The sequence below is a fragment of the Manduca sexta genome, chromosome 2 (assembly GCF_014839805.1).
Source record: "Manduca sexta isolate Smith_Timp_Sample1 chromosome 2, JHU_Msex_v1.0, whole genome shotgun sequence".
Lineage (NCBI taxonomy): Eukaryota > Metazoa > Arthropoda > Insecta > Lepidoptera > Sphingidae > Manduca > Manduca sexta.
Genome location: NC_051116.1, coordinates 1949975 through 1975302, shown reverse-complemented (window position 1 = coordinate 1975302; position 25328 = coordinate 1949975). Strand labels below are relative to the sequence as shown.

General features: G+C 35.9%; 1 protein-coding gene across 6 annotated transcripts in view; it reads right to left on the bottom strand.

Annotated features, from left to right (window-relative positions):
- LOC115452742 (sex peptide receptor) overlaps positions 1 to 25328 on the bottom strand; it is a 245348-nt gene that overhangs the window by 1402 nt on the left and 218618 nt on the right. For all 6 annotated transcript variants that reach the window (XM_037437819.1, XM_037437815.1, XM_037437818.1 and 3 more), the window contains 3 exons: positions 24732 to 24969; positions 12750 to 12850; positions 5317 to 5455 (listed from right to left, as the gene is read on the bottom strand). In XM_037437819.1, coding sequence (XP_037293716.1) covers positions 5317 to 5455; positions 12750 to 12850; positions 24732 to 24969 — 478 coding nt within the window. The remainder of the gene's footprint in view (positions 1 to 5316; positions 5456 to 12749; positions 12851 to 24731; positions 24970 to 25328) is intronic.

Here is a 25328-nt window from a genome sequence, read left to right as displayed (position 1 = left end):
GCCAGTATTTATTTATTCAGTAAATATACCTTTGTAGGCACTTATACATGACATTCGTACATAGTTGTATTGATAATTGGTATATTAATATGTTGCTATTTATCGTATATTTACATTAATTTACTTTTTTTTTCTTTATCCTTTTTAAGTTTTATGTTAACGCGACGCACCTACCTTATTTGTCTCTGCACTACCCTAAGGTTGACTGGGAGAGAATGCCTATTAAGGCGATACCTCAAGGTCCATTTTCATACATTTTGTTTCACCTTTAATCTGGGTAACTAAACAAGTATTGGCAAGTAAAGAATTTAAATTCACGTCTAGTTAGTGATTAGTTCTCGCAGTTGAAAGAAAAACGTAAAAATAATTAATAATCATGAATATTTCGGCCTTTAAAATTTAATATGACGAAATTTCCAAAAACTTAGCCAAAAATTTACAAAGTTTCTAAAGGGTTTTATATAATCAGATTATAGAATAACCCTTCAAAATTATTCCCTAATCGCCAAGGGATGAAAAATTAAATATAGTTTTTGGTTCGTGGAATTTCCTACCCTTAATTTTCGCTATAACAAAGTTTGCCGCTTAATAGTAACTCAAATGAATCAATCCCGCGGGCATAAATGACAGGGTTGCCAATTTAGAAATTTCTTTCACTCTAAAAATAAATATTGGTGTTTTTTATCCGAGCATGATCAACTTATTTCATTGCCAGTGAAGTTCAGTCCAGTTCAGTATAATGCAGCCAATTTGAGGCGTCTGTCTCCTAATGGCAATATACTACCAAATATAATACAAAGTCTATTCTCTGTGTATATAACTTTCTATTTACTAAAAATATTTGTATTTTTTGGTTATTTTTCATACATTGACGGCTACTCAGTTTTATTCTCATTACTATTTTTTTGATACTTTGGGAGCGGTCAGCGTTATATTATAGTAGGTAAGGTACACTTCGAACATAGTTTTCGTGTCCATATTTATTTTAGACTAGCTCGCAATTTTGACCGAGTATTAAAGTCTGACCGCGATATATGCCCTGCTTTATATTTTCCCGCAATAAAACGGATCCTATATCCTTCTCAGGATCCCAAACTTTCTCTATACCCAATTCCATCAAAAACATTTCGGTAGTTTATGAGTTTATCGCGCTCAAACAGACAAACAGACGTGGCGGGGAATATTGTTTTATAATATGAAAGGATAACCTCGCGACATCTAATCAACTTAACATTTTCTATTTTACACCAATATTTCTCAGTATTTCCAATATTCTTAAAATTTATATCTCACGCGGCAACCCTACAAATCGCATTATATAGATTTCCTATTATGAAAGTCCGAAACAAGTTAATGAACAATAGGAAATTGGTGTACCATTAAATTTGTTCAGTCACCAAGGTATTATTAACGAGTGGATTAGGTTTGTACTTCATTCTCATGGGTAGCCTAGCTGATGAAAAGTAATGTGAGGAACTGTAGCGATTTTTATTAAAATAAAACATTCTTCCACTTATTTAAAAAAAAATCAATAACCTCGGTCCTTTAGACCTCGGTCTATCAAACGCCCAGTGTGATTATATCAACAAGTATTACAATTGTTTTTTCTAAGTGCATGGAAAAGTGACTTGCACCTGAAGGTAAGTGGCTCCAATTGAATGTCGACTGACGAGAGATGATTACTACATATGACCGGCATACATGCAGTTGACACAATTATGCCAGTCTGTTGGAACTAGATATATACAGGCTGATCTCGGAACGCGACACACTAGGGCTATTATGGTGGATTTTAATACCTTGTGTACGGTCGCTATCTGGATGAATATAAAATATATCCTACCACCAGCAAACAAAAAATAACCTCACTAAAATTTTTCAGACTGACAGTATATGACAAACTTAATAATACTCCACATTTTTACGCTTTTTTCCCCGTGTAATCTTGAGAGATTTATCCCCGACTCGAAGTAGCACTGCACTTTTCCGGGTTCAAAAGTAGCTCCTATGTTAACTAAGGAAGCCTTCAATTAGTCGCACGACTACTGTCCTTTGACTCGACTTACGAGATAGATTTTTCATAGATCAAAGAGACAGTAGACTTGCGTATTTGATATAAATTTCAACTTGATACTTCTACGTGTTTCTCAGAAAAAGGATTTTTTTATTGCTTTGAATGACGAGATAAGCTTGCCATTCGCCTGATGGTAAGCGATACGATCGCCCACAAACAGTAGAAACACCACTCAACACCTTGAATTACAAAATATTGTTTGGTATTCCACTGCGCTCGCCATTCTGAGACGTGAGATGTTAAGTCTCATTATGTCCAGTAGTTACACTGGCTACAATGTCCTTCAAACCGGAACATAACAGTGACTACACACTGCTGCTTGGCGGCAGAAATAGACAGACAAAGGGACAGGCGAACAAGAAATTGATTCTATAAGGGTTCCTTTAGTAGCCGAGCGGCACTTAGCAGGAAATTGAAGGCACTCTTAGCTCCTAATTTAGCGTCATGACGTGTTGTGGTATTTCTTATGCATTTACAAATTTGAAGGCGTCTTTAAAATTTGATCTACCTTGGTGCTAAATGTCATTCAAATGCACTGCGTGGTTATTGCGTTTGCATCCAACCCACATAGGTGTTATTATCATTTTTATAATATGATACTTATTATTAAAAAGCAAGATTCTTGTTGTCATTTGAAATACATTTAAGGTTGTTCTATAATTGTTTAAGAAAATTTTGTCGCATTTTTTGAACGGCTCCGGATATTACCACGAAAGAGAGATTCAATTATAACCTTTTTAGACCTAGGTTCTGGTAATGTTTGAATATTTTTGTAAGCTTAGAAAAACATCCACCATTTTGAAATTACTTGTATATAGTGAAAATCGGTTATAAGGATATTGAAGGGACCACCGATCTGGTCGATATCCGCATTGATAATGTTAGGGCCCCTAGGCAATGCACAGCTTAGAGCCCCTTTCTCCTTTCCTTTTTTTAAATATATAAAAATGGAAGCAGAGGCTAAAATGGAAGCAGTAAACATGACAACGGTTAAAGGCTTTATTAAATCCATACGAAATTTATTTATTTTTTTCTCGGGATAAAGGGCGCTTAGGCTGTTGTCTAATTTATCTTAGCGCTAATCCGGCATTCTCACATCATTCCCCACAGTCGTATAAACGATGCTCTTTTGAAACATTAATTTTAGGTACCTAACCATTTAGTTATCATAACTGACGTCGCTATAACCGGAGTCATTATAACCGGTTCTTCTGTATCAAAAAAATCTCGGCATGAATGACTTGGCCGATACCGAGCTTCTGGGCAGTTGCCTAATTTGTCTTAGGGCTAATCTGATCCTGGCACGTTATACCCGACAGTCGTATAAATGATACCCTTTTTAAACATACAGGGACCTTGGTATTGTTGATCGAAGGATCTAACCTTAGTTATTATAACTGGTGCATCGCTATAACCGAAGTCGGTACAAACGGTTCGTCTGTATCAATATACTTATTTGTATCGACACCGATCGATATTAAGGCAGTTTCTGCCACATAATTTACGCAACATTGATGTCGACAAGCAATATGAAAATATCAAAAACACATTAATGTTTTACATTTGTATGTATCAACAAAATATATTTATTATTACGTCAACTTATTTTTACAGTATTCGTTTGAAGTGTGGGAACTGGCACAATTTATTTAATACAGAGTGTATTTGTGAGATGGGGCAGCGAGGGTAGCTATTTATTTGTTGGATGGGGGAGAGGATACCAAGGCTACCTTAACCACTGTAGCCAAAAACAACGTTTATAGTAGACTGTCCGTCATTTTTGATGATAATAAATTCTGAATTTAAAGAAAGACCGTCTACAACTAACTCTTAAATTTAGTATAACTTTAAAACCTACTTATTTATTTTTCGGCCATGAAGTCTTAAAATTGCGAAATAAAAATCACCAAAAAGTCCCAAAAATAAAACTTTTCCAAACCCAAATTTAACTAAACTAAGCCATATAAATCATAATACAATTTCCACATAATTGATACGTTAGGGCTTATCACGGCTCAATCCGACAGACGTTTAATCACGGCTAAGCGTGTGTCAGACCCGAAGCGACTGTGAGCGATTATGTCTCGCTAAGATACAGCTCAGAGACGGTAAACGATTAAGGTTCAGATTTCAGACAACAAAGACTTAGGAGTTGACGGGGTTATAGGTGATGCTCTGTCTACTCTGAGGGTGCATTTAAATAAGTCATTCTAATATAGGATCATTTTGACATTGCGTTACTAAATGAAACCACATACTCGTCTTCATCTTTGCTGACAATGTGCCAAAAATCATCCATGAATAAGTAATTTTAATTTTACGCGTCCTAAAGTCCATACTACTACTCTCAAAGTATTCGTTACAGTGGCAATATCATATTTTCAGTAATACACCCACGCGCACGCTATATTTGCATTAAACTACAAAAATGATCAATAATTTTGAAAACTCAAACCAGGACTTTTGGTGAAAATATTCGTTATTAATTGATGATTTTTTACGCAATGTCAGCAAAGGTGAAGACTTGTATGTGGTTTCATTTTGCTAATCTTATTGACTTTGAATACATGAAGATTCAATTAAACAAACACAATATTAGTGGATCCGAATTCGTTAAAAATATAAGTCAAATGATTCTAAATATTTAACCCGTTGTTTTTCCTTTTTTCGCGGGAAAAAAACGCGTTATCGCTACCACCACATGTAGGGTGAGTGGAATGGTTATGTTGGTTTCACCGGTCCTACGGACTAATGTCGACACTCGGGAGTATAGCATCCGAGCCAGCATTGGACCGAGTCCCTAACCCCTACACTGGCATACCAACCAAAACCCGCGGTGGCCTTCTTCGGCGCATACGGGACGGCCCCGGGGTATCTTGTTGCACTAAGATAGCTGCTCGGAACCGTCCCAGCGCGATACCGTATTGCGGCACCTCTCTCATTGATGGGGCTAAGATGCCCCCACATTCTAAATGACTCCTTTGGAGTTTACGACATTGGGAGACCTACTACCCGCGTTGTCATCTACCTCAGAGTCGCTGTAGCCAAGCGAGCAACTCCTCACTGCTCACCCGCGACTTTCTCTAGGCCCCAATCAGTCGCCTCTTACGACAGACAGGGAATACCCTAGTCGATTTGAATTTTAACTTAAAATAATTAGTATTTTCAAATTTTTATTACAACTAAATGAGGTTGCTTCACAAATTTAGAACTTATTTAACATAAGTAAAAGGAATATTTACCCGGCACACTTCCTCTAAGTGGCCATGCCAGACCGTGACATGGGGCACGTAACGCCTCTCGAAGAACCTCGGCAGCTGATGCAGGAAGGCAGCTACTCCGATGTAGATGAGGCATTTCATCACACGCGGCATCGTGCACCTGTGGCCAAAAGTTAGGTTAAGTTTGGGCAAAGGAATGAAGGAATATACAGCCTTAAGTACTTAAACGAATTTTTGTATCGCTTTCAATATACGCTATCGGTGATAAATAATTGTCATGACATTTTGGGCACAAATAATCATATTTATACGATAAAATTGAGAGCCTTCCATTACATGAAGTTGACGAGGCAGAATTTTAAATTAAATGCAATGTAATTCAATATGAATAAATGTGGAGCGCACTATTACGCGGACAACTTATTCCTTATTCAGACGAATAAAACTCAATAATCTAAATTTTAATTCAACGAATATTTCAATACCATAGATAAATCTGTTCTATAAACGTGGGACTATAAACTATACAGATTTTATAAATGCTCATTAACTATTAAACTGTGGAAATAATTTTATAGCCAACCGACTGACGGGTACTTAAAAATCGAAGGAGAGGCGTTAAAATATTGTATTAAACACATCTGTGGTACGTTTATTAGCTTTTAAAACAGATTTAGTTATTTTAAGACGTAAATCGGTCTTAACGATATCATTCCATGTGAAATTTCGTGTAATACGTCAGACATTTTTGATTGGCGGCCATTTTGAACCGCCATGTTGATTTTCTTAACGATATTTTTTATTGATGTGAGCGTATCTAATGTATTTTGTACTTAACATCTGTCTGTTTATGGAAAGTGAAGATAAATTCTCCTACTGATTAGAATCTTTACGAATATAAATGTGAATGTTTGTGAGCATGTTTGGTTGTTTGAATATTTGTTAATCGAAGAAATAATAACGAATATGGATGAAATTTTGCACACGTGTTGATTATGTTCTGGATTAACACATACGCTACTTTTTATCTCAGCAATTTGCTCCCATGGCAAATTATGAAATATTGTAATAGGACTTCCTTAATAGATGGCGCTAGAGTCGTACTCTGCTATGAATCACTACAATGATATTGATTTTGAAACGGCTTTTCACGCGAGAAAAGTTGTGAACAACACCTAGTATTAAATAAACTGAAGTCCTAGTTGAATAGTAAAGATAAGCAACGATCGCAGGTGACTCGGCCGACAAAGTCGTTAAGTCCGGGCCGGCAAACATGGCCCGATATTTTATTATCGTCTACTTTTATTGCTAGTCGTAAATGATTCCCACTCGGTGCGGAAACGTAGTTTAACCCCTACTATTTGAACTCGTAAAACTTATTTTCCTACCCTATAACTTGTTACACTTCTAATGTCAGCTGACTTGTATTGTATTTTTTTTTTGTAGTTTTCGGTACATTGAACTGACGATAATATTTTAAAATCTATAAACAAGTTAATATACTTCATTAGTTTGCTTTCAAAGGTGTAAGCTGAGAAGTAACCGTGCATTAACTAGGTACCAAGGTTATTTTGATAGGTCCCACGCATTATATTTTAAATGAAAGAATATGATTTTACAACGAAGCCGTTTGAATGAAAATATTTTTTTTTCTTGAAATATAAAACATTTTTCAAATTATTTTTTAATTATTGATCATTTTTATATCATTGGTAGTTAAAAAATGTTTTAAATATATACGAAAATACGCTCTGAGTGATGACTCAGTGCGGCGCGGCGAGCGAATGTAAGAAGCACGAATCGCCACTCGAGCGGCAACGCGAGCGGCAGCGGCGAGCGAGCGAGACAGTTGCACGGGTGAATAATTATTATTATTATGCGAATGGCTTGCTCGTCCCATCATTCAGTAGCAAAAAACCATAAAAACTATTTGTTTAAAATCTGAATTAAAATGGCAACCAAAACGTCACTGTTATAACCTACTTATTCACTTGAACAACAAATAATTTTACTTATTTACACTTAGACTCGAGTTCTTATATCATGAGCGCCACTCCGTACACAACAAGCTGTCAATATTGACCATACGAAAGTCAGTTTGAATGGATTGCAGTTTAATTCATTTGAACACAGTGAATGTTCGGAACGCCGAATCTAGTACATAGCGATGCAAAAAAGCTAAATAATTCAAGTCAAGTGCTACTTTCAGTTTTGCTTGTAGTAGGGTTCGGGTCACGTAAACATAATTTTGACGAAACGGCGGAAAGAATGGATTATTTTATAAAGGGAAAACTCGTAAAAGTGTTATTTAATGGCACTGAGGACGCGGTGTCCAAAATAGCGCGATTTTCTATTGAAGCTTTTGTATTTTTGTTAGTAAAAGGGTCCAAGAATATCCTTTTGTAGATTTTTATTAAGTGCTAAGATTTGCTAGCGGTTCCGTCAGTTCGAATGATTTTTTCTGGGAATTGAGGTCCCTCTTTCTTCTTTTTAGGGATAAAAACTAGCATAAGGTCTCGGTTCCGAATCTCGGGTCAGGCAAAATGATATTGGATTTTACAGTTCTGTTAAAGCCCGGAGTTTGGAATATTTGTTTACCGATTTGTATATACAAAGTAGAATAATACGCATCCGAAGTAACTAATAAGGTAATACTCTTGCGCATTTACTAGTAATCATATCAGCTCTGTATTTTTTTTGTGAGGTACCATGGTTATTACCGGAGGAACCCTGTTAATGGTGTATAAGCGAACGTCCGGCTTAGCAACCATGGTGCCCCATTGGAGGATGCGGAAAGGGAAGGAAAGGATGCCGGAGGAATAAGCTCTGTATTATATACTGTCCCACCCCTGGGTACAGCCCTATTCTACTACTAAGAGGGATTAAGCCTTAGTCCTCATGCGCCTTTGCATACGTTCGAGTCTCTTATGTAGCATTTATTACTGTTGTATGGAAGAGATCGCTCTAAGATCACCTATTGTTGCACTATAGTTAATTTGTATATGTCGCTCTCTTAATAAAATAATGACCTATTCCAAAATTGTTAATTTGTGGGAATCGTCTAAAAACTAATTTCTGTTGGCGACCTCTAGTTTCTCTTCCTTTTTTTATGCTGCAGGTTCATTTTTGACCTATATTTAATAAGTTCAATTTTATAGCAACTTAAAAAAAAAGGTCGCAAACATAAATTCGTTTCTTTGACGATTCCCACAAATTAACAATTTTGAAATAGGTCATTATTTTATTCAGAGAGCGATGTGTTTTTTTATTTTACTTATGTGGTGTTCAATTAAGAATTATCTATCTATTTATCATTCCTCTGTAAATTAAATGGAATTATAATAACAAGAATTATTTACTTTAACAGAAAAGTTGAACAAACTAAATTGCTTTTAAAACAATCCATTCGTGGAATTTGAAATGTCAGTAAATAGTAATAAAATTATTTTGAAACGTTGATTCTTTTTCGCGGAATCTGGAAGTTTGTTTATACACGTGGAATAGTGTTTACGAGAGAAATCAGTGAAATCATTCGCGAATTATGTTGGAGAATGAGTAATTTATATTACAATATGTATTGCTCGACGTTTCAAAGGTTTTTCAGCCTTGAGAGAAAATCTGTATATATAAAAATGAATCCCTATTTCCCTTGGTCACGCCATCACGCGTAAACGGCTGGACCAATTTCACATTTTTTTTGGTTGTTGTGTTTTTTTATTGTCAGGGGAAGGTTCTTATGAAAGAAAAAAATTAAAAAATTGCGCGGAAAATTAGAAAATTTAAGAAAACTTAACGACAATATTAATTTTACATAACTGTTAGTGGTTTGAAATAACTGTCGGCGATCGACAGAATGCGCGCGTGCATACATAGATAACACAGGACAATGTCTGTCGGGTCAGCTAGTTATTATATACAAAATGCGATAAAATCTGCAAAATAGCTTTATTTCAAAACTATAGCAAATCATAGTAACCTGTACGATACCAAATTGTATAATTTCTTATGAGAGTAAAAAGTAGCCTATGCATTAATCCAGGACATGGTCTACCTGTGTCTCAAATTCCATCCAAATCCGTTCAGAAGTTTCTGAGTTACCTTCTAGCAAATATCCAAACATTTTCAGAATCTTTCGTATTTATAATATTAGTAAGAAGTAAGATAGCGTTTGCACTTGACTCTTCTATACCAAAGCCTTATTGAAATACTGTATTAGAAGATATAAAGCAGCTAAGGTCTTTTTCTATGTGTACCTCATGGCAATTAGAAGAATTTGGCTTAGTTTTTATAACGATGAGTGTTTGAGAGCACCAATCAGCCTCAGCCCGCGTCGAAATTAAGGATGAGGAGGAGTTAGAAATACGTATCCACTTCCCTCAATAGTCAATACCAAAGCATTGGCGTAGCTAAGGATATTTTCTAAGGCGGCGGCTGGCAGGACCAAAAAAATTGCTCGCAAATTTCAATGAAAAGGTCACAGTATTCGTAAGGCTTTTTCTAGGGCCAATAGACGTTTCTAGGGTCGGCGCTACCTACCAATACCCCCCTCCTCTCCGGCTGCACTTACGATGGTATATAGATACAATAATGCTTATACACATATAACTCTTAAATCTTAAGGCCGAAACAGCAATAGGAGTATTTCAAAACTATTACGAAGGAAAACCGCAAACATCTGCTTTCTGTGGTTCACGATTTGACCGATTACTAACAAACATACCTGCACGTGTAAATATACGGAATTTTATAGCATTAGTGATTGGCCGAAGTTTCGTTTTCGGCTAATTTATTCGACATTATGCCTCAGTCAATAAATAGGATGAAAGTATTTATGTGTTATTTTTAAAATGTTTCGATTGTTTTAATATTCAGTAATGCTAAAGGCTTTTATTACATTTATCAGTCATTTACAGGCTTACAGCTGTCGTCTTGTTTGATTGACATATAAGTCTCTTTGTGGATTTTATAAATTTTAAATTGAAATTTTAAATATTCATATCGATGGAGAATAACATTTTCATTTCAATAGTATTTACGATAAAAAGACCATTACAATATTTTAAATTTCCACCGAGTTTATGCATCACGAAGCGGCGATAGCCTAGTTGGTTGTGGAACGGACTGCCAAGACGAATGTCCGCAGGTTCAAATCCCAAGGGCACACACCTCTGAGTTTTCTAAAATCATGTGTGTATTCTTTGTGAATTTATCGTTCGCTTTAACGGTGAAGGAAAACATCATGAGGAAACCTGCACATCTGAGAAGTTCTCTATAGGAATTTCGAAGGTGTGTGAAGTCTACCAATCCGCACTAGGCCAGCGTGGTGGACTAAGGCCTAATCCCTCTCAGTAGTAGAGGAGGCCCGTGCTCAGCAGTGGGCAAGTATATACTTAATACAGGGCTGATATTATTATTATTATTCATTATACTTTTTTCAATAATAGATAATAATGACAATTGAAGTAGCAGAATCCAATCCAAAAAAATACTAATCAGCACTAGGCCAGCGCGGTGGACTAAGGCATAATCCCTCTCGATAGTCATTGCCCAGCAGTGGGACAGTATATAGTACAGGGCTGATATTATATATAATATATATACGTAGCCAGATGTTTCAGTGCAGTTGCAGAGGTCGAAATTCGGCCTCGGTTTCGGCTTACGAATTAATTCCCAGCTTAACATTAGAGATTTACGTGTTTTTAACGATTCGTGGAACGCCAAAACAAATTGCTGCCTACATTTGTTTATATAAACGTAGTAACAGTTTAAAATATTTGAAAATACGTTTATATACTTTACAGGTCTCACTTTATTGTGAATCCCTAGTTTTTAAAGAAATTTGTTAGGTATTTGTAAAATTTAATTTACTCTATATTTCTATTCATTATTATATTCCGCCAAGCAGCAGTGTGTAGTCACTGTTATGTTCCGGTTTTAAGGACATTGTAGCCAGTGTAACTACTAAATGGAATGACTTAACATCTCATGTCTCAGAATACCAAATAAAACTTTCAAGGTGTTGGATGGTGTTTCTACGGTTTATGGGCAATTGTATAGCTTACCATCAGGCGAACAGCAAGCTCGTCTCGTCATTCAAAGCATAAAAAATCATGTTCATTAAGTAACTTTTACTAAGTTTCTGGTGATTATAATATCTGTACATAATTTCTACATTTATTCTAAGAATTTCAACTAGCAGCACGGCTAGCAGAAGCTGTCATATTATAATTGAATTATTTCATAGATAATATTCAGTTTCAACCCTCTATCACTGCATACATCTCATTCAAGGGGAAATTCTTGCGAATCGACGCGAATTATAATATATCTACAAGCTGAATTCCAGTAATACCAAGCATAGGATTAATGGATATTTGTGTTGCAGGAAGCTGTATTATATTCGACAAATTATGACGACGTTTGAAATTACATTCTTGTGTGAACATGCCCTAAATTATTTATTTACATACAGTAATGTAAGTTGCTATAGAAGGGACCTATATCAAAATTTATTGGGGGCTCTTCAGGGCAGTGCGAATTTTGGGCGCCTGCTTAGTTTTATGAAGGGCCAAGAGGGGGCCTAAAGCTCGGGGGCCCCGTATCACTGATACGGCTAATATAGCTGTAGCTACACCCCTGATTACATAGTTCATCTATATATATAAAAATGAATCCCTATTTCCCTTGGTCACGCCATCACGCGTGAACGGCTGGACCGATTTATATATTTTTTTATTGTGTTTGTTATTGTCAGGAGAAGGTTCTCATATAAGAAAAAAATAAGAAAGTTAACCGGAACGTTAGATAATTTAAGAAAATTAATTTCAGTCATTGACAGAATGTGCGCTGCAAATTCATAGTTAAGACGGGACAACGTCTGTCTAGTCACCTAGTGTAATATATTTAGACAAGTAACTTATTGCTATAAGTTACTTGCCTAAATATTAACTTATAGCAATAAGTTACTTGTCTTGTATATATTGCACAAAAATTCCAGTTGCGTTAACATTAAGTTTTAATAGACACGCGACTCGCCGCAAGATCTTCGAGCTTAAAAATTTCAAGAAGTCAGCTTGCCGTGCTGGTTGCTGTTAAATTTCTTTGGTGGTGTTCAATTTGCTGGTGGTAGGAATATATTTATATCTGCCTGGATAGCGTTCACCATAAACAAGGTGTTAAAACCCGTCATAGTGGCCTACGTGTATCGCTTTCCGGAATCAGTCTGTTCCAACAGGCCGGCGTAATCGTGTCGACTGCCGAAGGGCAATAATCTCTCGGCAGTCGACATTCTATTCATTCTATTTGACCCCACTCCACTTACCACTTACTTACAAGGGTACAGTAGGTACTACTAGGTACTACTAGTACTTTGCCGTGTCCGCAAAAAGTAACTCAGAGTCTTTCACTCATACGGAGCCTCGTCAAACTCCTAGTTAATAATAATTCGTACTCACCAAGTCCTAGCGACCGGCGCGTGGCACACGTATATGTATCTCTGGACGGCCAGCGCCAGTGTCAGCCATATGCTTGCCGTGTGGAACATAGCTGGTATTATCTGGAACAATATAAATAAGTTATATTTTTTGATGGTACGTCTGTATCCGTCCGGATAGCGAATAACGTACACAAGGTGTAAAACCCGCTATAGTGGCCCATGTGATCACTTTGTGTATATCCGGCTCCTACAGGCCGGCATAATTATGTCGACTGGCGAGGAATCATGTCTCGACCCCATTCTCCTTACTCAGAAGCAATGGAGTCTCACTTTTCTGTGCCTAAATATAAAAAGAAAAAATATCTTTCTGTTCAATATCATTACGAAGTCTGGTTTTTTCCAACATGGCGATAGGTTCGCCTTCTGCCACACTGTGGGATGGAATATCAAAGTGTCACGTGGCGAGAAGTGAGTGCATTACTTGCATTAATGCTTGGTGCGGCAGCGCTCTGAAGCGAATTCCGGTTTGGGCAAAGTTATATTTGGGGTTTTCTGTTCAATATCAGCCCGGAGCCTGGAATTTATGTCCGATATGGCGATAGCCTCGCCCCCTATCACATCATGGGACGGAACACACTTGGCGAAAAGTGGGTGCCCTGGTTGCGCCTTTGCATACCCCTTCGGGGATAACTGCATGTTGTATGTTTTGCTTTACAACTGTATACAAATTCACTTTGTATTAAATTATATCCTTCCAACATTTAAAATATTCACATCGCGTTAAACGTTCTTAGTTATTAGTTCTGACAAATGTGTGAGACGTTGTGCTTCGCGATTTTGACACTTATTTCCTGAGCAAGTTGTTCCCGTCGGATATTGCTCGCTTTGTACGATAACATGGGTGAAATGATGTAATTTGTAAGTTTACTTGATTCAGTGTGTTTGGTTGTAGCGTTTATATTGTGGAAGAGAGGTGTCGGGTTCGATTTTTAGGTGAGGTAACACTTTTTGGTTTGGTTGCGCAACTAATTCTGGAGTAAGTTATTTGGTTTAAAGTTAATTGAGAGAGTTAAGCAATTTTAATATCAATTTTACTTATCTTACGATCATTTCTTATTACTATAAATAGTGTGATTGGATGCTTGGATGTTAATTACAAATTTTCACAGTTTCTTGCCCGTTCTTCTCTGGTGAAAACTGCTTTCCGAACTGGTAGTAGAGTTAATATTTACGGAATCTAACTATTGTATAACATTTTACAGATACAAATAAATAATTTCATTTCAAATTACAAGTTGATAATTGCAAATTACAGCTGGTCTGTTTTAGATTAAGTTTAACAAACAACAAGACTTTATTTTCAATAATAGATTCTAATATTTGATACAAAGATATTTCAGCCAAGTTATGAATAATTAAACATATTTTACCTACCTCAAGTTCGGAAAACAGTTTTCACCAGAGAAGAACTGACAAGAAACTCTAGTGTTGCTCTTTTCAAAATTATTTTAAGGTAATACCTAACTATAGGTATAGTTTATACAGGGAAAAATACAAATTAATTAGTTTTTTTACTATTGTTTTAAATAGTTCATCCTCTCAGAAATCATGAAATAATAATTTTACCAATATAGTCTATCACAGACGAAGTTACGAGCAAAGCGTATCCAAGAATATCCATCAATAAGTATCATAAATATAAACCTAAGTCACAACATCCCAAATCCATTTACTGTAAAGTAAAGGTTCTCGAATCTCCACTCCAAGAGCATGTATCAACGACGCCAAAAACTGCAAACTACCGAAAACTCTTCCAGAACTCTCGTTTGTAATAAAGTGAATTTTCGAGTTGCCTAGCCCGCAGTTTTTTTATCTTGAAACATTTTTACTAGCAGCTTGATTTATATTCGCGCGCAATAGCGCGTTTTCAGGGGCTGTATTAATACTAAAATTCGCTCTCAAGTAGGAGCTGAGAGGGTGTAAAATTATAATCAATATCTTAAGATCGCTGCTATTTAATAAACTGATAACAACACCTCTTCAAATGATATTTTAAGGCATATGACGGATTTTGACAGCTGTTTTGTTTATTAACCGCCATTTTCAGTAAACGACCCCAATCCTATTTTCGAATTAATAAAACATGCACTAATCAGAACAAAGATTTTTTTGACATGCTTACAAATGATTTATTTTGATTGGTTTCTCTCGGAATTTGATTGCAGATTGAGATTGATATCGTTCATTGAAAACGATTGTTAATTGCTCTGACTCAGCTGAGAACACGCGCTCAAATTACAGCTCAAGTTTAATAATAGTTCAATACTTTAAATGTTCACTTAAGATCGTACTGAGAAGTGGATTAGTACATATATGTGTTTTACGCTTTATTTTAATGATTTTAATGGTTTGTTATGTTTAAACGAATATAAGTCATTGAAAATAAATTAGTTTTTTGTTTAGCGGACTTCAGTCTGTCCATTAAGATGAAAGCAGCAGTCTTTGAAACGTTTGAAGTAAAATAAAAATAAAAGAAAATCCAATTTTTTTTTAATTTCCACAGTTTTTTTTTTATTGTAAGATCACCTATCTCGTTATAAAAATGAACAAAATATCGCTGGTTTACTACTGCAAGTCCTATGTAAATTAATTTATGTTCGGAAAATGAGATTTATAATTTTTATGTTAGTAAAAATTATAAAAGATAATAAATTCATGGTTCTCCCTATTTTATCTTTAGGGATTATTTAAATTTTTAACTGAAATGAAATAATTATATGATAGGCGATAGCATATAGTATAACTTAAGTTGTGTAAAAAATATAACATAGAACCTTGTTATAGTGAGCCAGCGTCATATCAACTCTTTGTTAAAATTAAATTCCAATATAAAGTTACTTAAAGTATCCAAGATAAAGGCAGCTATCAGTCAGAGAAAGAATTTTCAATATACGATTAGTATTTTCAGAGAAAATTCTCTATAATATGAAATTAAATTCCAATATTATAAACAGTTGCTTAAAATATTCAAAGTACAGGAGTCTTCCAGTCAGAGATAAAATTTTCATGCGATTAGTATGTTCAGAGAAAATTCTCTATAATAATATACCTCTACAACATTAACACACCTGTATACAGGGTAATTTTGACATTACGTTACTAATTGAAACCACATACTTATCTACTTGGAAATAACACTTTACAATAAGTTACTTGAGCCGTAAATGTAAAATGAAAAAGTGTAAATTTCGAACAAAATAAATATTAATAAAAAGTAATTTTAATTTTACGCGCCCTAAAGCCCTTACTCTAAGAAAATTCGTCGGAGCGGCAACATCATACTTTCAGTCAGAATAACACTCACGCACACGCCATATTCGCATTAAACTACAAAATTATCAAAAAATCGGAAAAATAAAACCAAGATTGTTGGTGAAAATATTCGTTATTCATGGATAATTTTTATCACAATGTCAGCAAAGGTGAAGACGAGTATGTGGTTTTATTTAGTAACACTATGTCAAAATGACCCTGTATATTAACCCATTGTTGTGATTTATTTTTTATGTCATTACTAAACCATCAATATATGTACGTTCATAATAGTTTGTCCCCACAAAAATGCTTGTGCAGTTTGTCTGTGGGAACCCATGAGCCTCTTCAACATATACTACAAATTTTGACAACGTATTCTGCATTACACTTCATTTATAATATCAAGTTTCTTTGAATTTATTTTGGGACAAAATTACATTCTCAAGCCCCGATGACAAAATTCCTAGATCACAACAATAGCCTAAAACATTCGACAAACGCTCCACATCCTGTGTCAGTCTAGACTTGAACACTAAACACTTAATGTACCGTGATCAGTGATAATTTGGCACAATTCTTCTGGTCAATTTCTTTCTAGCATTTTGCTAATGAGAGAAGAGATTATATTTTTAACATTAGCTGTTCTTTGCTAATGGATAGTCAAAATTCAGAAGTCGATGATAATATTTTTAAAGCATCATACCGTTCTCCTTTTAAGGGGTAGGCAGAGGTGCAAGACTTCTGTTAGTGGTGGGATATTTGTAGAAAATAATTGATAAATTTTCATCATATCAACCATGAGTACAGATGATCTAATAAAAGTCGCAGGTCGCTTATGCGGGTCGCTTTCAATAGTTCGATCTGGAAATCTTTGGAGGAGCATGTTCAGCATCATCTCGTGGCTGATGACGATGATGAACTTATTTAAACAGATATTGCTCACATCATACTGATAGCATATTTTTTTTTTATTTCTTTGAATAACAAGACGAGCTTACCGTTCACCTGATGTTAAGCGATACAACCGTCCATACACTGTAGAAACACCAACACCTTGAATTACAAAATATTGTTTGGTATTCCACTGCGCTCGCCATCCTGAATCATGAGATGTAGTCTTATTATGTCCAGTAGTTACACTGGCTACAATGTCCCTCAAACCGGAACACAACAGTGACGACACACTGCTGCTTGGCGGCAAAAATAGACATTGCCGTGGTACCTACCCAGGCGGACTCTCACATATGAGAGCTACCACCAGTAAAAGCATTACGGAGTGCTATAGTTTAAAGACTTTTCTAGCAGGCTTTCTCAGACGAAGCCGAACAACCCCTAGTATTATATAATAATTATTAATATCAACCAACCCTACAAAGACGCCTAAATTACAGGCGTTGTCTAGAATTATAAATGAGGGTTGATTGAAGATCCAATACACTAATTGCTATATACTTAGATATTATACGTATATATAAGTTATTTGATTGATTCACAAGTTTCAAGAAGCAATTAGGTTATATTGAATATGTATCGACTTTAATTGGTGTACAATAGTGTACATATAATATATATTAAATTAATTGTGAAATTAAATTAGTTTTGAAGTTCCATGAAGTAATGACTAATTATATTAAGTTTAAAAGCGGCAAAAGTCTTGGGTGTGGAACGGACTGTCGAGACGAATGCCCGCAGGTTCGAATCCCAAGGGCGTACACTTCTGACTTTTCTAAAATTATGTGTAATTACGAAGATATGTGAAGTCTATCAAAACGCACTAGACCAGCGTAATGAACTAGTCGTAAACCATTCCAATGTAAGACAAAATAGTTTAGTATAACTTAATATATAATATCAGTCATGTATTATATTAAACTGTCCCACTGCTGCACGGGCCTCCTCTACAACTGAGAGGGATTAGGCCTTAGTCCACCACGCTGGCCTAATGCGGATTGGTAGACAACTCCCGCTCAAAATTCCTATAGAGAACTTCTCAGGTATGCAGGTTTCCTCACGATGTTTTCCTTTACCGTTAAAGCAAGCGATAATTCACTAAACATAATTTAAGGAAAGTCAGACGTGTGTGCCCTTGAGCTTTGAACCTGTGGCCATTCGTCTCGGCAGTCCGTTCCACACCCAACTAGGCTATCGCCGTTTCTACACATATTATAAAGCTAAACAAAGCCCATTAGAGCGTTTAATTAGGAGATCACGTGATTAATCGCTAGATTAATTAATCATGAATTAATTTGCAATGAACCGGGAAGTTATAAGTAACAATGCTATTGCCATTTCGCGATCTCACAATACAATAGCGGGGTTTTGTTGTTGAATTACAAGAATTAAAAACAGTTGGCACAAAAGAAATCTGTTACAATGCTGTTGTTGATAATGAGAAATATTTTTTGTAATCAAGAACATTAAACAGTATTGTTATAGATTGGACATCAGAACCAAATTGTGCTCCAAAAGTTATCATCAATTTGTAATAAGTCGTTATCTTATTAGATATATTCGTGTGACAAGATGTCACAGCGACCTTAAATAACAGCAAATATGCTAATATAAAAAAATCTGCAAATTACGATTTGTAAAAATATGCAGTACTAGCTGACCCGACAGACGTTGTCCTGTCTTAACTATGAATTTGTAGCGCGCATTCTGTCAATCGCTGACAGTTATTTCAAACAATTGTTATATAAAATTAATATTTTCGTTAAGTTTGCTTCAATTTTCTTATTCGCGCAATTTTTTAAATTTTTTCTTTCATAACAACCTTCTCCTGACAATAACAAACTCAACAAAAAAAAAGTGAAATCGGTCCAGCCGTTCACGCGTGATGGCGTGACCAAATGAAGTAGAGATTCATTTATATATATATAGATTTTACATTGATGTTTTGCTATTTGACGGTAGATTGAGTAACCATCGCATGAACGTAGTTTTTTTATATGACAATCTTTTCAATGTCTGCTTTATATATAAAAACTATTTATTTGTGATTCATTATACTGTATTAGTAAAGCTGGTCAAAATTTTGTACGACTATTTACAATTTTTAATAGGTTGTTTAAATAAATTAAGATTTCTGAAATGTTCAATGATGAATCCTTCTTAGCCGAATTTCGACCACGGGTGACAAAATTTATAAAGATGAGCCAGGTATGCAGGAGATATTATAGTGCTCAAGTGTGTGCGCAATACTCTACGCTACATAGGTGCACTCTCTGTTCCTCCAATCTCATAGTCCAGTGAGACAGCAATCCGACATTACCGGAGAGATCAGGTGCAGGACCTACGGCTTTACGTGCTTTGCGAGGCACGAGGATCATACCGCCAACTTCCTGACTCCGTGCAGCGACTGAGTAATTTTTAAGACGGAAAAACCCAGTCATATTTTTTTGTTGCAATATTACTTATTAACAATTTTACTGGCGTGATTCTATTTCAATGATTATAGCCCGTGATGTAATGCATAATGTCGAGAGACGAGCGTAGTATAGTGTCACGCAATCATCCGGGAATCGTCCACTGCTGGACATAGGCCTCCCCCATTGAGCGCCACAGGGACCGGTTCTGGGCCGCCCTCATCCATCGGACTCCGGCGACCCTCACCAGGTCGTCAGTCCATCCCGTGGGGGGCCTGTCTACACTGCGTCTTGTAGTTCGTGGTCGCCACTCCAGAACTTTTCCGCCCCAATGGCCATTAGTTCTACGAGCTATGTGTTCTGCCCACTGCCACTTGAGTTTCGCAACTCTATGGGCTGTGTCACGCAATGCTGTATAAAAAAAAAATTTTTATACGCGCACGCCAAAATCACCCCACTGCACCTGATAGTAACTACATTGGGGTCCAATAGAATGTCGACTGATGAAAGATGATTATCCCTCGACAGTCGACACAATTATGCCGGCCTGTTGAAGCCGGATATATACAGGCTGAACCCAAAACGCAACACTTACGTGGGCCACTGGCGGGATTTAACACCCTGTGTACGGTGGTCGCTATCCGAGCGGATATAAAATACATCCTATCCGACCAGTAGTAGTATGTTTATAAACATAAAAAGCCGTCTTTAATGGCACTTGACCGACCTGCCCGTCTGTTGCAAAAAAATTAAGTGCCGTTGTATTTTCTACGGGTCAGTTGTTTTTAGCTGAAAACTTTTATAGTCTCAACAAAATCCGGGTCAAATCGATTGATATCACGTAGAATGTTTGTCGTACAAGCTATTTCAAACGGGCTTTGCTCGTCGAAAGTTATAAGTGTGTGTATTTTTAACCGACTTCAAAAAAAGGAGGAGGTTCTCAATTCGACTTTTTTTTTATATTTGTTACCTCAGAACTTTTGACTGGGTGAACTGATTTTGATGATTCTTTTTTTTCGAGGTAAAAAGCCTATAATATTTCAAACTAGGATATGATCTGTTTATGTGCCAAATTCTATCCAAATCTGCGCAGCGGTTTTTGCGTTTCCTTCTCACAAACATCTTCATAAATTGCGCGTTTATATTAGTAATATATGTTTTTCCTAAGTGCCATATTAGTGCCATATAATTTGCATATACCAGGCAAGCCGGTAACCGGTTATATCCGTATAATCTAAAGCTGGATATCCGTTTACCGTGTATTGATGACCTTTATTATTTGAAATGTGAGAGGTCAGTTATGATTCCCGCCACAGGAAATTTTCATTAAGCCATGGGGTTTCAAACTATTTGCGTAAAGGTTAGGTCTAAAAATAGTTACGCTATTTTTAAAAATGTTTTCTAAGTTAAAATAGAACGCTTGTCCATTTCGAAGTGTTTCAAAGATTCCTGCAGCTTTGAAAGATCGTAGTTTTGGACAAAGACAAAAGACATTCTGTTTTGACTTTACCCTGTTTTATTTTTAACTAGCTGACCCGACAGACGTTGTCCCGTCTTGACTATGAATTTGAAGCACGCATTCTGTCAATCGCTGACAGTTATTTTAAACAATTGACAGTTATATAAAATTAATATTTTCGTTAAGTTTGCTTGAATTTTCTAATTTTCCGCGAAATTGTTTTGAATTTTTTCTTTCATAGGAACCTACTCTTGACAATGACAAACACAACAAAAAAAATAGTGAAATCGGTCCAGCCGTTTACGCGTGATGGCGTGACCAAGGGAAATAGGGATTCATTTTTATATATATAGACTAGCAGTTGTCGTAGCTTCACCCGCGTGGCAATCAGTGGGTCACAAAGTATTTCACGAGACTTTTTACAAGCACACGACCTGTTCAACAGTAATAAATTTACATAAAACCGTAATGTTAACCTAAAAGCTAATAAATCTGATGGAGCAACCGCAACTCCAACACTAAACGTCACGACTCGACAATTAGTATTTATGCAGATTGCAGAGCGTCGCGCAAACTTTGCTACAGTTTCAAGATCGATTGACGTTCCATCTGACACTGGTGCTGCGCGCATAGTTCAACCGGGGCGAATGGGGACGAAGGGGTGAATAGACACAACTATGAATTGTATTCCAAATAAATCTATTTATATCTCATTTAATTAGATCAATTGGAAGCAATTGTAATTGCGATTGTTGAGAAGAGATCTGGTCACCTGTGCAATAGCAAAACCATTCTTATACCTTCTCCCCCCATTTTACTGCCAAATTTTCCTTCCCATTCCGTAGATTATAATTATTTCGTAATCGACCGCAGTTCGCAGTAGGGCTTTCGTTCATTCGCTCCGTATTGAAACGGTATTGGATCACGAACATAGATTTAAATCATTAGATACGCCCTGTGCTGCTTGAAAATGTCCACTATTTATATCTGTGTTTATTGGAAAAATAAAAATATAATCAATTTCACAAACATTTATTAGTAAAATATTATTACAATACACACAAATTTAAGAAGGCAAAGTCTGTTTGAATGAAGATATTTTGACGGTGGAAAATGAAAACTGACCATTGAATAAAACAAGTTTATAATTTTTTGTATTTTTTTTAGTTTTTTTTCTTGTAATTTGTAATTATTTTTGATAAAGAAGGCATATTTTATAGATTTAGAGACTTGATAGCAAAAAAAAAACGTAAGCAACGTGCACGGTTAACTGTTTACTACAACCGACTACGACGTAAAGAGTGAGCTATCTTCCCAACGATGACACATTCTGTGCGGCTGAAGTATGGACGGGCACTTCTAATGATTGAAATCTATGAGCACAAACATTTTTTGTTAGAATTAATGTTTGTCTGTATATCGCGCGACATAATTAATATTTGCGTTAAATCAATATTGAATCATTATGGTTAAAATCAGGGGTTCCAGTCCAATAAAACGACACGGAGTTTTTTTTTTAATAATTATGAAACTAAAATTACATCGAACAATAAAGTATGCGCCGGCGTTAAGGTTAAAATCTCACGTTGTCCAGAAAGGGTAGGCAGAAGCAACTATTACTTCGCCTAGTCTATGTCCGTTTCTATAACCATAAGCCTATACCAACTAGTTTAGTTTAGGCCTACTATTTCAATACTTAAGATTACCATCACAACACATCTTCAAAATAAAAAACAATTAATACTCGGATTCCAAATTTAAAAATAGAAAACAAACCTCACCCAAAAATTCTGCAGCCAGTAAAACGGCGTGTAACTGCAAACTTTTTACTAAAATAAAAAATATTAAACCTTTCAATAACCTAACAGCGCTCGTGTGTGCGTAGTAAATCCGATCACGGTAGAATACCTATCAATAAAGTCAAAAGAGGTGTAGTCCAGTGAGCCGAGATAACATCCAATATAGGGCTTGCGATAGGTGCCAAATATACGGGGAAATATACCTAGTATTGGTGAGGGAGGTCTCTGGTTCGATTAAAAGCTTGCGAAATACTTTGATTTTATGATTTGCTTGGAGTTAGATTACAACACGCCTGTGATGTAATGGGACGGTATATAAAGGGTCATTTTTATATAAATTAATTTTAAGTAGAATTAAGTCTTTGTAAGTCTGTTTTTCAATAGACGATTTCAATTTTAAGGTTGTGTTAATAAGTGGAACCACATGACATTGAAAACAAGACTATCATAAGTTATTATAATGATATATGTAAAATAAAAAAAGTTTAAGTTTAAGGAAATAAATATTGATAAAAAGTAATTTATTTTTTATGCGCCCTGATGCTACTAATGCTATTTTAAGAGAATTCGTTGCAGTGATATCACATTTTCAGTAACCAATACACTCATGTACACCATACTCGCACTAAACTAAAAAATGATTAAAAATTCAGAAAATTAAAACTGTAGTAAAAATTTTCGTCGTTTAAGTATAGATGATTTTTGGCACAATCTTAGTGGTGGCAATGACCAGTACATGGTTTCATTTGATAAGTGAAATAAATACTTGTCCACTTGAAAACAATACTGCATTATTCTAAAGATAGATGTAAATAAAAAAGTTTAAGTTTCGAATAAAATAAATATTGATAAAAGAATTTAATTTTTACATGCCTTAAGGCCACTACTACATGATGAGAATTTTTTGGAGCAATATCATATTTTAAGTCAGAAGTACACTTACACACGATATATTTGCGCTAAAACAAAATGCAAAAAAATTTTAAAACTAAAACTGGGATTTTTGGCAAAAATATTTGTTATTCATGGGTGAATTTTACCGCAATGTTAGCAGAAGTAGTGACAAAAATGTGGTTTAATTTAGGAAAGAAATATAAAAATTACCCGTATAGCAAAAAGTGAGTGCAGTATTCGTGCCTCTGCCTACCCTTTCAGCGATAAAAGGCCATTATTAAAACCAGCCAAGCATAAAAAATAGAGAATGCTGTGGTATCCACCAAGAAGTCTCATATATCTACCATGTATCAGAAAGACCATTTGTGGAAATTCTAAATTTAAAAATTAAACTAACCTAATAGAAGTAAGGCTGAAAAGATTGCTTCCTTATCCACTACAAGACGTGTTATAAAAAATACTCCATTAAAATCACATCAGTCAGTTTAAACGAACTTATAAAAACCTTAAGTGTTTTCTGATGTTTATTTTGCATGGAAACGTGAAAAAATTACCGTCCTTCAATAACTTAAAAAAATCAAAAGTTAAGCATGAGGAAAATGGCGAAAGAGGCTGACTTGTATTTTAAGAAAATTAAAGATTAAAAAAGTCGGTCACCACGTTACGTCGCTGGAAATATAAGGATAATTAAAAAGAAAAAAGTTTGTGTACTGGAATTGAGATTGGAATAATATATGGCCATTGATAAAGCAATGGACTGTGCGTTATTATGTCATCAAAGAAATATTGGCACAAGATGTGAGAGTTAGAAGCGAGAGTGTGGCTAATGGAAGGGAGCGCAAATATATTTTAACTGTCAAACTATTATCGACATTATCTTCATTGAAATAATATTCAAAATCAATTAGCACAACAATAAATTGCTTTCCATTGCTGTGATAGCAGGCGAGCCCATCTCATCGGACACAATTCCTGACTTTGCTCATATTAAGAAAAAAAAACACTTAATATTTACCCGACTCGGGATTTGAACCCGAAACTTTAGCACTGCAATACCGTAATATTACACCACCGCACCGATGCAAAAAAAATTACTTACATAAGTATAGTAAAAATAAAATTTTTAGAGAATGGCAAAGGCCACACCCATACAGCCAAAACCAACTTACCTCATTCATATAATTCCACGCCTGACACGCCCTCGCCGGGCTCAATGGCTTGTAGTGGTTGCCGAAGGTGTACATGTAGAACAGCCAGGGTGCAGGGAACAGCATCGTGAACATGTCGCAGAGGGCCATCGCCATGAGGACCACGTTGGTGGGAGTGCGCATGTGCCGACGCGAGAGGACCACCACGATGAGGGTGTTCGCGATGATCGTTGTCGCCAGAAGGAAGGGAGCGATGTAGCTGTAGATAGAGAAACGAATTAGAATCTTATTACTATATATTTATGGCCTATGTTCTATGTTGAGGGGCTCCTTTTTCATACTTAGCCTGTAGTAGGTCGGGCCTTTGTGCCATTTTTATGGCCTAATCAGGATAATAAAGAACCTCGCTATGTTAAAACGAAAAGCAAAAGTCGCGTCCTGAGGTTTTTTATTTTCTTGGTCAAGCTAAAAACAGTTTTGGCTCTGACTGCTCCAGTTGCACACTTATCTGGTTCGTTTCTGCCATGTTGTTAAAACGAAAAAGCAAAAGTAACGGCCCCAGATAGGTTTTTTACTTTCCTGGTCAGGCTATAGTTTTGGCCCTAACTGTTCATGGCA